This window comes from Rattus norvegicus, chromosome 17 (genome assembly GCF_036323735.1).
Source record: "Rattus norvegicus strain BN/NHsdMcwi chromosome 17, GRCr8, whole genome shotgun sequence".
Classification (NCBI taxonomy): Eukaryota; Metazoa; Chordata; class Mammalia; order Rodentia; family Muridae; genus Rattus; species Rattus norvegicus.
The window spans coordinates 89610217-89623394 of NC_086035.1; the positions used below are offsets into that span (position 1 = coordinate 89610217).

The 13178-nt window shown below is 39.8% G+C and overlaps 2 protein-coding genes across 3 annotated transcripts in view; one reads left to right on the top strand and one right to left on the bottom strand.

Annotated features, from left to right (window-relative positions):
• The window catches only part of Rps8l1 (ribosomal protein S8 like 1), a 995681-nt gene that overhangs the window by 942634 nt on the left and 39869 nt on the right, over nt 1–13178 (bottom strand). The window lies entirely within an intron of this gene.
• The window catches only part of Myo3a (myosin IIIA), a 216088-nt gene that overhangs the window by 158650 nt on the left and 44260 nt on the right, over nt 1–13178 (top strand). For both annotated transcript variants that reach the window (NM_001419731.1, XM_063276705.1), the window contains 5 exons: nt 1299–1387; nt 3891–4020; nt 5755–5834; nt 6271–6348; nt 8978–9183. In NM_001419731.1, coding sequence (NP_001406660.1) covers nt 1299–1387; nt 3891–4020; nt 5755–5834; nt 6271–6348; nt 8978–9183 — 583 coding nt within the window. The remainder of the gene's footprint in view (nt 1–1298; nt 1388–3890; nt 4021–5754; nt 5835–6270; nt 6349–8977; nt 9184–13178) is intronic.

The window sequence follows — 13178 nt, forward strand, 5'->3', positions numbered from 1 at the left end:
AGTGGTGCTTGCTTCGAATCCCAGCATTCAGGATATGGAGGCTAAAGGGTCTGAAGTTCAAGGTTATCCTTGTCTACATAGCAAGGGAGACATGAGACACTATCAAAATGAAAGTACTTAAAGTGAAAATGTCCAACTTATAATAGAAAAGAAAAGAGGTCATTTTAATGTGGAACACCTTATTCCATGCATGTGAGAATAGTCATAACATATATGCAAGTACTTAAAGAAAGTGTAGATTCATTTCTTCCGTACTTACTTTTGGGAAATGTGGTATTGCTTTCTCCTGACATGATGGTTGCTTTGTTCCTTGTACATCAGACAGAAAAAAATATCTCAGTGTCATGGGGAAAATAATTTCACAGCAACTGCTTGGATGTGTTAAAATTCTGCCTTTATGAGCCCATTGTGCCTTTCTGTGTATGTGTAGTTTTGTCTTTACTACTTTGTGTTCCTGGCTGGTAGCATGAGTGCACACACCCAGGAGCTATCTCAGATCTCTGAATAGAACACACACACACACACACACACACACACACACACACACACACACACACACACACCAGTTATTCTCAAAATGCCTTAGCTAACTCAATGGCTAGACCCTCCTAAATCTTCTCCTGATATCCCAGGACCAGTCCAGGAGTCTGGCCACTTCCCTGAAACTCACATGGCTGGTTGGTTTTATCTCCTCCATTACTGCTCTCCCAGTTTTATCCCCTTCTCTCTCTCCCAGTCCTATCTATGCTCCATGCTCAGTCATTGGCTATTGGCAACTTTATTGATAGATCAAGAACCAACAGAAAGCAAGGACCTTCAGGATCGGTAAACAGATTCCTGAACAAAGCCTCAGAACTACCCCCTACATTTATGAACCCAATCAAATAGATAGGAAAGACAAGCCCCTAGGGCTTTGGGGTCAGAGCCTGGCATCACAGTATGGCTTTCACACTGAAAGCATCATCAGTACCTGGAGCTACTGAATTCATGGCTTCTTTCCAGCCCTACCAAGTGTTGCAATCACAGGATCACAGGATGAGGGTAAATACCCTGCACCTATACCTATTTTCCAGATGACTGACCCATCCTGACATCTGATACCTGCTCTAAACCGTGAAGCAGTGGCAAACATTTGCTTGAGAATTTTGCTTTATCATTAATATTCTAAATATTCATGAATTGCTTTATTAAAGTTTCTCTGTTCATCATGCATTGTGTGGGAAAAATAACTTCTGACCATCAATTTTACTTGAGGATTTCCTGTGTGCCTAATATCAGAGTTTAATTTTCTTCCACAGAAAAATTTGAAGATAACCTGAAATCACAATACTTCTGGAGACCCAAAAGGATGGAGCTCAGTTTTGGCATTCACCACTATGCAGGAAAAGTAAGAACTTGCAAGAATTGTGACTGTCTGTCTACCATTCTACCAATAGTGTCGGAGGAGCTGACCCCAAACTATTGGGAGATATTTCTAATGAGGTGACCATATCCCTAATATCCTGCCTCTATCTGGTCCTAATTCTCCTATCAGCCTGTATCTTCCTGATCATTCAGTCTGATGGCAATGACTAGCTGGCAGTGGTTAACTAAATTTTACTCTTTTACACAGTAGTTTGGGTCATTTTCCAGACCTGTCTCTTACCTTTTGTCCAAGAATGGTGCGGGGGCAGTCTCCTTGTCTCTCTCTGTCTCTCTGTCTCTCCATCTCTCTCTCTCTCCCTCCCCCCTCTCTCTGCCCCTCTTCTCCTCTCTCTTTCTCACTTTCTTTTATAGTCTCTTCCCTTTTCTTTCCTCTCCCTCCCTCTCTCTTCCTCCCTCCCCCTGCCTCTCTCCTCATCTGAACACTTCCAGCCAATGCTCTAAATGAGAAAGGGAGAGAGAGAGAGAGAGAGAGAGAGAGAGAGAGAGAGAGAGAACAAAGAGAAGTAGTCAGCTAGTAGTGCTGCCTCAGATGTATGCAGCTGACTAATGGATGGTCATGACTTTAGCGAGGCATTCATACATTTATTGTAACACAGCTGCACATCTGTCAAACCTCAGGTATATTGTCTTATACCCAGGTAACACTTTCTCCTCCATGGAGAATAATGGGCCATCTCCTCAGAGCTGTGCCATAATTGTTGAGGTATGAAGATTAAAATCAAGAAAGAATGCATGATACAAGAAATAATTGACAAATAAACTAATTGAGAAGGTCGATATTTTCATTCATTTGGCCACTTCCATGGGCCAAAGAATGTCCCAGTGACCTCTGTCATTAACAATATATCACTTAAGTTGAGGAGCGGAGAGATGGCTCGGTGCTTAAGAACATTGGCTGCTCTTCCCAAGGACCAAAGGGCTTGGTTCCCAGCACCAACATGGCAGCTAAGAACGGTCTGTAACTACAATTCCAGAGGATGTGATGCCCTCTTCTGGCATTGGTAGGCACTATGCAAAATGGTGCATGGACATACATGTGGGCAAAACATATATACACCTATCTTTTTTTTTAAGAAATATACATCTTAAGGTATTTTCATTATAACCCTCCCTGATTCTTAGTGTTTGCCTTACCAAATCAAGGCTGCTTTGACAGCCAATGAAGAGTTGCCTATGATCATTTTATCCGATCACTTTTTTCTTCCATTTTTATTAAATTGGGTATTTCTTATTTACATTTCAAATGTTATTCCCTTTCTTAATTTCCTGTCCATCAGTCCTCTAACCCCTCTCCCTCACCTTCTATATAGGTGCTCCCCTCCCCATCCACCCCCCATTAACACCCCCCCCAACAATCCCCTACACTGGGAGTCCAACCTTGGCAAGACCAAGGACTTCCCCTTCCACTGGTGCCCCAACAAAGCATTCACTGCTACATATGAAGTTGGAACCCATGTATAGTCTTTGGGTAGTGGTTTAGTCTCTGAAAGTTCTGGTTGGTTGGCATTGTTGTTCTTATGGGGTTGCAAGCCCCTTCAGTTCCTTCAGTCCTTTCTCTAATTCCTCCAATGGGGGTCCCATTCTCAGTTCAGTGGTTTGTTGCTGGCATTCACCTCTGTATTTGACATGTTCTGGCTGTGTCTCTCAGGAGAGATCTATATCCAGTTCCTGTCAGCATGCACTTCTTTGCTTCATCCATCTTATCTAGTTTTGGTGGCTATATACATATGGATCACATATGGGGCAGGCTCTGAATGGCCTTTCCTTCGGTCTCTGCTCCAAACTTTGCCTCCCTATCCCCTCCTATGGATATTTTTGTTCCCCTTTTAAAGAAGGAATGAAGCATCTGCATTTTGGTCACCCTTCTTGGTTTATAACCAGAGTACTGGCTGAATGCCCAAAAAAGGAGAAATTTACTGTTGTTATTCTAGAAACTGAAACTGTGAGTCCAAGTTACCCTGAGCAGGTTGTTGCCTAATGAAGCCTCTTCTCCTGGCTTGTAGACAGATGTCAATTCACCCAATCATCATATAGACTATTCTCTCTGTGACTACTATAGACATCTTTAACACAAGTTCTGATTAACATGATTCAATCCATAACTACACATTTTGGCTATTCATCAGAAATCTTTGGAATGTGTTCATAATTTTAAAGTCTTAAAATTATTTAGAAGTGCCAGAAACATACCCCTAAAACATACAGTCTCCAAGTTAGGTAAGACCTTTCATGTTGAAGTCAGTAGAGCTGGACCAGTCCTCAGGGAAATGGGGAAGGTTCTAATCTTCCCATTCCTCCAAATAAAGAAAAGGACCATACCAGATTCACAACACTTCTGACCAAATGGTAAGGAATTGCACACAGAATCTTGTGTGTCTGTTGCTCAGTAAGGACTGAGCTCTCATAAAGCGTTGAGAATGACAGTGACCGGTTGTAATAATCACCATAACACTGTGTATCAACAGGTCCTCTATAGTGCTAGTGGGTTCTTGGCTAAAAACAGAGACACTCTCCCAACTGATATTGTGTTGCTTTTGAGGTCATCAGAAAACAGTGTAATTCGGCAGCTTGTCAACCACCCTCTGACCAAAACAGGTAAGACAGTTGATGTTCGGAAAAGTTCCTCTAAGCCCCATACAGTAGCTTCTATTGATGTGATTTATTTGTGACCATCGTCCTCAATATTCTGTGTGTGTTTATTTTTCAATTCACAAATATCCACTTATTCCTAACCTAAGAGAGGCAAAAAAGTAATATAAAGAAGCAAGGTTTTTATAAAGAAAAGTATATAACAACCTCACCAGAAAATACAGAAGAGTTCGCTCTCCACAAAAGAAAGCTTGCTGTTTTCTGGAACAGAGAGCTAGAGATGGCCCGTGGTGTTGGCAAGATCTCTATTTATTAAATTCATGTCATCCTGCCCCTTACTCCTCTCCTTATTCATTCTCACTTTTATTAATTGTGGGAAATACCTGGTTCAAGCTTTTCACATTGTAGTTTAAAACACTTCTATAAACTTTTTAGTAGTTTTATTGATGTATAACTGATATATTTAGCCAATGAAATTGGATGTTTTTGCATATGTAAAGACCCTATATATACATCCCCATAACTAATAGAGAGTTTATTGATCATACACATGATCTCCTTCATAGCCCCTGCGATCTCTCCTCCCCTCCCCAACCCTTCTGTGACTGTCTAAACACCATTTGTTGAAAACATTATTCTCCCTCCCTTGAATTCCTTCCATATCCTCAAACATGTACGGAAACGTCTTGTTCTGGACCCTTTGCATGTCATCTGCATGGTCATATTTTACTTAAATACTTAAGTAATTAAGCCTTATTTAAGTATTGAAACTACAGAATATTGGTAGAATAGCACCCCAAGTAAGAACGATGGCTGTGATTCAATTTGCTGACTTTTACAACCTTCATTGCTTCACTGCCTTGAATGGTACAGAGCACACACCTGAAGGTTAAGACTGAAAGTTCATATTGACTTCACTCACATTTGATTTGCTAAAAGCACTTCATGTGACTTTAGAGCTCACTGTGAAGCCCAGCTTGAATTAGAAAAAAAACTCAGAAGCTACCTATCACACACACAAGTACAAACACGCACACATGCACATGCGTGCACACACACACACACACACACACACACACACCTTGAATGCAAAGTAAGTTCATCTTTCATCATAATCTGCCCGTCTCTTCTCATAATTGAGAGGAAAGCTGTCAGTGACCTCTATCTTTCCCATTAGATCATGAGGAGGTTGGGTTTTTCTTTCTTTTTCTGAATTTGGGGTGTGTGGTAGTTGAGTGTGGTAGTACATGTCTGTGCCACTAGAAATCAAGAGACTGAAGCAGGAGTATAAGGTCATTCTGGACTACATAGCAGGATCTTCTCAAAAAAGATGAAGAGCAAGAGGAAGAGGAACAGGAAGGGGAGGAGGGAAGAGAGGAAGAGGGAGAGGAGGAGGAAACAAAAGCAAAAACAGGAAAAGACTCATTATAGCCTGTCTGCAGGGGCATGTGCCTTTCATTCTAGCATTCATGAGGTAGAGGCAGGTAGATCTCTGAGAAGTTGAAGCCAGCCTGGTCTACAATGTGAGGTCCAGGATAGTCACGGCTACACAGAGAAAGCCTGTCTGGAAAAACAAAACAGATAAAATTATTTTTCATGTAATTCCCTTTATCCTTATTTGAATAAATAAGTAACCAAGCTTCTGGGTCTTAACATGTTCAGAATACTTTAAATAAGTGGAAAATTGTCCAGCCGCTAAGGATTCTAAAAGACAAATTAATGTTATCTACATTCCCATAGGTAATTTGCCACTGTCTAAAACTAAAAATATAGTAAACTATCAGATGCAAAATTCAGAAAAATCTACAAACCTGAACAAGGTAAGATCATGTACCTCCCGGGCTGCCCATCTATGCCTCCCTTTGGTGATGCTTCTGTGCCCCTGAAAGCAAACCGCTCTCTTTGTCCCTTTGCTTTTTCTTCTCTATTAGCAGATGTGTACATTATGATTGTTCTACTGACTGCTCCTAAAACACCATGCCTTTGTTACATATTCCTAGCTTTTCTTAATCTTCAAATGTTAAAAAATCGCCAAATAAAAATGTGCATGTGGCCAAGGTCAGAAACCTTCATGTTTCTGCACAGAACCAGTCTACATACCAATGAGGCTAACCCAGCAGTTCTTAAAGTACAAATAGCAATAACATGTGTGAATGTGTGAATTTAGACTAAGATGATGGAAAATACCACAAAGTTCTTGTAGATCACAATGTGCAGAAGATGGTAAGGCCTCACTGTCTCCTTTGGTCTCCTTAGAGTGAAACTAGAGACGTCACGCGCCATGCCTATGAAACCACCAATGTGAAAACGCAAACGGTCTCATCATACTTTAGAGTAAGATGTTAAACTATGATACGTTGTATTTAAGGTTACTGTTCATTCTAAATGAGTTAGATATAAAAAAAAGTATAACTAGCAAAATGCAATGTTTGTTGTACCCATTAACTGCAATGAATACAGGATATCTTATCACATAGTTTCATTTGTGGATTGGTTTATTTTGATATGTCTCCTGTGATGTAGTGAACCCCAGGGAAATTGTAATGGAATTCTACAATTTCATTAGTTTTTCCTTATGAATTGGGTATGGTGGCGCTTGCTTTTAATCTCAGCAGAGGCTGGCAGATCTCTGTTAAGGTCAAAGCCAGCCTGGTCTACGCAGCAAGTTCCAGGACCCTGTTTGAAACAGAGAGAGAGAGAGACAGAGAGAGAGAGAGAGACAGAGAGAGAGAGAGAGAGAGAGAGAGAGAGAGAGAGAGAGAGAGAGAGAGAGAACGGTGCATACCATTAATCCCAACACTCAGGAGGCAGGGGATGACAAATCTCTGTAAGGTGGAGGATGGAGGACAGCTTGGGCTACATAGTGATATCCCTATCTTGAGAGATAGATAGATAGATAGATAGATAGATAGATAGATAGATAGATAGATAGATAGATAGATAGATAGATGGATCGGTGGGTGGGTGGATGCATGGGTGGATGGATAGATGATAGATAGACAGATAGACAGATAGAAGGTAGATAGATGTGTCTGTGCATGCAAATGAATTCCAACTAGAATAAATATAAATTTTTTAAAAGGAGGATTTTTAATTCAATGCCCTTGAACGGTTTTGAGATGGACAGATGGGGCAAGATCGAGCATGGCTCTCCGGTCCATATTTCCTTTCACATACACAAACCAATACCTTGAGCAGGAGGAGAGAGCCCATTATAGGAGTGGGGCAAGGAAGAAATCACCAGACATAGGAGCACACCAGGGCTTAAGAGCAAGGTGACCTTTCTTGGACTTTATGGGAGAAAGAAAAGGAAGGAAGCACTCTTCTCCCTGTGTTAAAGCACCTGAGGTAACCACTCTCAGTTTAGTTCCAGCATCACTTATCTCTTCTGAACCAGCCAACCAGAATGGTGGAGAAAATGCCACCTAATCACTAGTAATGTCACTTACTATGGAAGATGGAGATGCAATCAAATTGAACATACTATTGGTGTCTAGTGAACCTAGGCATTTCTGTAATGGAGTCATGAGCCACTTTCTAAGCTGTCTGAATACTCGTGTATATGAGAATATGTATGCTCTCCCAGCCCTAAGTCTATAGCAGACACCATCAAATCCTCCTTGAATATTGCTTAGCACACTTACACACTTACAGCCTATGTCCACTCCTAATAAGTGCCGTTATGTCGTCAAGGAAGCACATGCAAACCACTAAACACACTTACAGGCAGACTAGTTTATTTTTTTAAGTTATTTGTCCACACCATTATCATACCACTGTGGTTAACATAAAACACCGTGTGTATGTTAAATCGGATCAGGGCATGAGATCATTTTCATCATCGGGCTGAAGTAAAAATTGACAGAGGAGAATTCCATGCAGTCTGTAATATGTTCTCGAGCTATTTTTTTTATTCTGCTGACTGGAATGGAACAAGGGTGACTGTGCCTTAGTCCTAAGAAAGTCCAGGTGCCTAAATTGCTCAGAAAGCCAGCAGCCCTTGTCACCTTTGGATCCCAGTGCCTGGAAGAAAGGAAGGATGACTCACAGATAATATAATGAGAGGACTTCTGACCTGCAGATGCAACTGGTTGGGAGGGTGACATCTGAGCTGGTCCCCTAGGAAAGTATGCCAGTGCAGCAGATTTGTCTAACTTCAGTATCTGGGTTGCACTGGTGCTAGGACTAGATATGTGTGTTTCTAACACTAAAACCCGGTCCACCATGCTGTGTCTCTTCTCTCTCTTGCTGGGAAGTTCTGATCCTGATCCTAGTCTTAGAGATGATTACTTTGCTGAGGTTCCACTTTTAATGGACACGGTTAATCCTAATAGGTTATCCTTAATTGGTTACTATTTTAATAAAGCATTGGTACAGAAAATAGTTTTAATATCTATATTAGTAAAATATTCTCCCCAAATCAATTTGATAATAAACTATAACACGGTGTAATTGTTAAATGCATATCATTTTGATTATTTTTATATGTGTCCTATATATGAAACTAACTTCTCTGCCCTAATTTTAAACTAGACAATTCCAACAGAAATTAAAGTGTTTGCTCCTTATACTTTCTACAAAGACAGAGTAGGACAAGGAAATTAGCATATAAAGTAAATTATCCAAATTGTGTGTCTTGATATTGTAATTTGGTATGTTTGGTTGATAGGATATAATTACTTAGAAAGTATGTAAAAGTAAGTAAATACATTTATAACTTAATTAGTGCTACTTTAAGAGTTTGTAGGCAACCTCCTGGTTATTGCCTCTATATATTTATCACTGAATCTGTAACATTTGGAGGAGTTATCTTCATTATTTCAGATCTTTTTCCACTAGGCTGTGACTAGCCATTTGTAACATTAATTTTTTAAAACTGTAACCTTATAATAAAAATGAAGACCTACAAACTCAGACTTTCTAAGTATCACAGTATGAAACTGATTCTTGCTGTATGTTATAGTACTCCCTGATGGATTTGTTATCTAAAATGGTGGTGGGCCAACCTCATTTTGTCCGTTGCATCAAGCCAAATAATGATCGACAGGCAAGGAAGTATGACAAAGAGAAAGTTCTGATACAGCTGCGCTGCACCGGGATTTTGGAAACAGCAAGAATTCGAAGGCTTGGTTACTCACATCGGATACTGTTTGCTAACTTTATAAAGAGGTGTGTGGATGCTCTAAGTTTCCATTGTGCTGTGTATATTTTTAAAAATCTTCAGGAGGATTGTAGAACATAAAACAGTGACTAGTCTAGGCAGCCTACAAAGGAAGCATTTTATTCAGGTGGTAAAAAGAGAATGTAGCTATTATTAGTTGAGCCTGGGAGACTCTGGTGGGCTCTGGGAAGAAGATGCATGGGAAAGATGCTAGAGGGTCAAGGGTCTAAGTTTCTGTACTGAAGAGCTGAGAGATCTGAGTTCTCAGCCCAATGCTACCTCTTGCTATGTAGCGATGGGACTACACCAACAGTTCTGAAGTAGGAGACATGGTGCCCCTCAAAAGATACCTACCAGTATCTGGAGACATTTGGGAATGTCATGCCTTAGAAGTGGGTACTCCCACCTAAAGGGTAGGAGCTCAGTATGCAGCTAATCAAGGCATCTACAGCTCAGAGGCTGCTCCCACAACAAAGCTCTCCAGACTCAATGCTGGGTTAGGAAACACTGGCCCCTATGGTATTTCTGTTTCCTCACCTCCTAAGTCTGATAGAATGGTTATAATGATCAAGTTGAATATTGTCATGTCTATGGAGATTTGGTGGATATAGAAAGTCAATTAGATTTATATGTCAACTTAATCTTTTCTAATTTAAGAAAGAATCCATTAAGTGCAAAGAGTTCTTAACTCTTAAAATTATTGTAAAATTAAATTTTTATATAGCAGATGTATTTTAACCAATACATTAGTGGTGATGCTAAGGTTAAATATTTCAAATATTTAATATTATAGATGCCCATGTTTGTGATACTTGTCAATCCTGTCATTTCTGTTCATCATTATATTTAAAGAAATTTCAAGTTTTAGATACTCTGCAATTTCAGGAAATTTTAATGTTTAAAGAATTCTCCATCAGTAAAACTCTCCAGTCTTCCTTTTTAAAGTATGCAAAGGAAGATTGGGAACAAAACAAAGCTTTGTTTCTGATTGCTCAACAAATTCTGATTACATGCCTCCACCAATAATAATAATGAGTAAATAATAATAATAAATAATGAGGAGGAAGAGAAAAAGGAAAAGGAGAGGAGGAGATGGAGGAAAAGGAGAAGGAGAAGAAAGTTGTTTTATGCTGTCTTTTACATAGCCTACATAACTGTTGGTAGTCTGTCGCTGTGATAAATACTGGAAAGAAGCCACTCGATAAAGGAGACATTTGCCTAGGCTGCCAGGCTCAGTGGTTTTGCCCAGTGGTCAGCTGGCTACATTGCTTTCAGACCTGTAGCAAGGTAGAAGCTTTACGATAGGAAGGTGCAGTAGAAGAAAGCAGCAGCTGTTCTTACAGCCAGGAAGCACAGGGATACTGGCGGAAAGCAGGTGGAAGTTGGAGCAAGAATAGTACACCCTTTGGATGCAGGAATCTGCCTCTATGCCTCAAGTAGCTACTTCCTCCAATGAGATCCCGACTCCTAATAGCCCATCAGCTCTCACACTGACAAGTTAGTATCCTTGTGGTCCAGTTCCCTTCAACAACACCACTACACCAGGCACAGATCAACCTTCAACACCTGTGCCTTTTGGAGGAACACTTCCTACCCGACCTATAAGAGTGTCTAAGACTCAGTGTAATGAAAATTCTTTCTGATGATTCTCTTCTTTTTTCAGCCATTCACCATAGCTTTTTTTTCTTTAAAAATACAAAAAGGAAGATAAAGGCAGTTTTTTTACAATGCCCTGAAATCAAGAAGACATTGCCACTTTTTCATGAGATATATATATATATGTACATATGTATATATATATTATTTATATTCTGGATTTTATATTAAAGGGTTTTTATAGATGTTTAAGTCAACTGTATACATTTAAATTTTAGAGTTCAGAAATAGAATTGAATTTACTTTTATTTTCTTTAGCTCAGTCTCAAATATGTACCTAAATGAGAAATCTTAAAATATTTGAAATTTTATTTAGTCAGTATATAAATAGTTCTGTCCATGAATGTGCATAACCTAAAAATATTAAATGTAAAGGAGTTTTGAGGTTAAAATTAAAATCTGATTTGTTATTATGTATTTCATGTCATGAAGAAAGTAGACCTTTCTTAAATATTAATATAAATATTGTTACAAGAATCTCTCTTGAGTAAGCACACTTACACCACCAAGAGTGAAAGAGAGGAGACATATTCACCAGAGGACTAAACCCAGGACCTATAGCTCCTGAAAGACTTCAGTCCATATCCAGTTTACATTTTATGTTACGAAACCACAAAGTAGAACAATCAATTAAGTGGGACTTTCCCAGAAGTGTAGCATATATGGCAGTCAGCTTGGTTTCTAAAGGCATATGACAGGTGTAAGCTTTTGCCCCCAGGTTGCCAAAGGTAACAACTGTTGTTTCATCTATTCAGTTATCTCTTCAGGTCATTCTGTTTCTGGCAGCTACTGGAGTCATGCTTGGCAATAAGCAGTAAATCACTTCTTAAGTAAATTACTAAATAAATCAATGAATCAGTGTCTTAGTTACGGGTTTACTGTTGTGAACAGACACCATGACCAAGGCAACTCTTAAAAGGACAACATTTAATTGGGGCTGGCTTACAGTTTCAGAGGTTAATTACCATCGAGGCAGGAGCATGACGGCGTCCAGGCAGGCATGGTGCAAGAAATGCTGAGAGTTCTACATCTTCATCTGAGGGCTGCTAGCAGAATACTGGCTTCCAGGTAGCTAGGAGTGGGTCTTAAAGCTCATGCCCACAGTGACACACCCACTCCAACAAGGCCACACCTACTCCAACAAGGCCACACCTCCAAATACTGACATTCCCCTGGGCCAAACATATACTAACCATTATAATGATCATCTACGAATTGGTCTTTTCCACCTTCTCCTTAAGTATTACTAATACAGTACTATTACTAATATATGTGTGCTAAGCTACTGTGCTAAGAACTGTAAAGACAGTTTCAAAACTGTCTTATCTTCAGTAATTGGCAATCTGATTAGGATTATCAAAGCCAAAGACAGGGGAAGTTAACAAGCAATTTAGTAAATGACAAGTTCATGAGTCTGGTATGCACAATTCAAGAGTCTACAGGGCGAAGGACCATTACATTAAAATGTCAAGATGAGGACTCACAAACCAAGATCTGCCAGAGGATGCAGTTAGTAGGGAAGACAGGAAGTAGGGTTTATACAGGTCACTGTAATGGCTCACCAGGTTATATATTCAAGCAAAACTGCTTACCTCATGGGACTAGCGAGTGAAGTGAAAAGGAAATGGAAAGGAAGCTATTGGGGTCCCAATTAAAAACAATGTGCCAATAACCTATGTGGATTTGGATTGAGTTGGATTGGAAGAGTAGGCATTAGTGAAGTAACAAGAGAGAAAATGACACAATCATTTGGGTTAAAAGGTATGAGCTTTATGCTTTCAAAATATCTATGGTTTTGTAGTATAGACCACAAGGAAAACTAAATCCATTGTGTTGGTGATGCATTGGTCGTTAGGCAAATTATTTCTTTAGAAATTAAGAAGTGAGTGTTAGCTGGGTAGTGGTGTCACACACGCCTGGAATCCCAGGACTCAGGAGGCAGAGGCTTGGGACCTCTGAGTGAGTTCAAGGGCAGCCAAGGCTACACAGAGAAACCTTGTGTTGGGGGGATAAACAGAATTACTTATGTTTCAAAGCCCCATGATAAAATAACAGCTTTCTATGTGATAAATCTGAAAGAAGGTAAAGCTATGGATATAGTAGAGGGGAAATGAATCTCTGTTATAAACAACAGGAAGTGCCAGAAGTAAGAGGCTAAATCTTTTCTCTGTCACTGTTTTGAAAGCTGTCACCCAACTCATCAGAGACTGTTCAGAAGGCAGAATAATCTAGAAAGGCCCCCTGAAGCTTACTCAGTAGGACTTCATAGCTCTCTGGCACTGACTAATCCTCCCCAGATGGAGAACTCTCCAAACCTTTTCTCAGTGACTACAGATAAGCTTTTCTG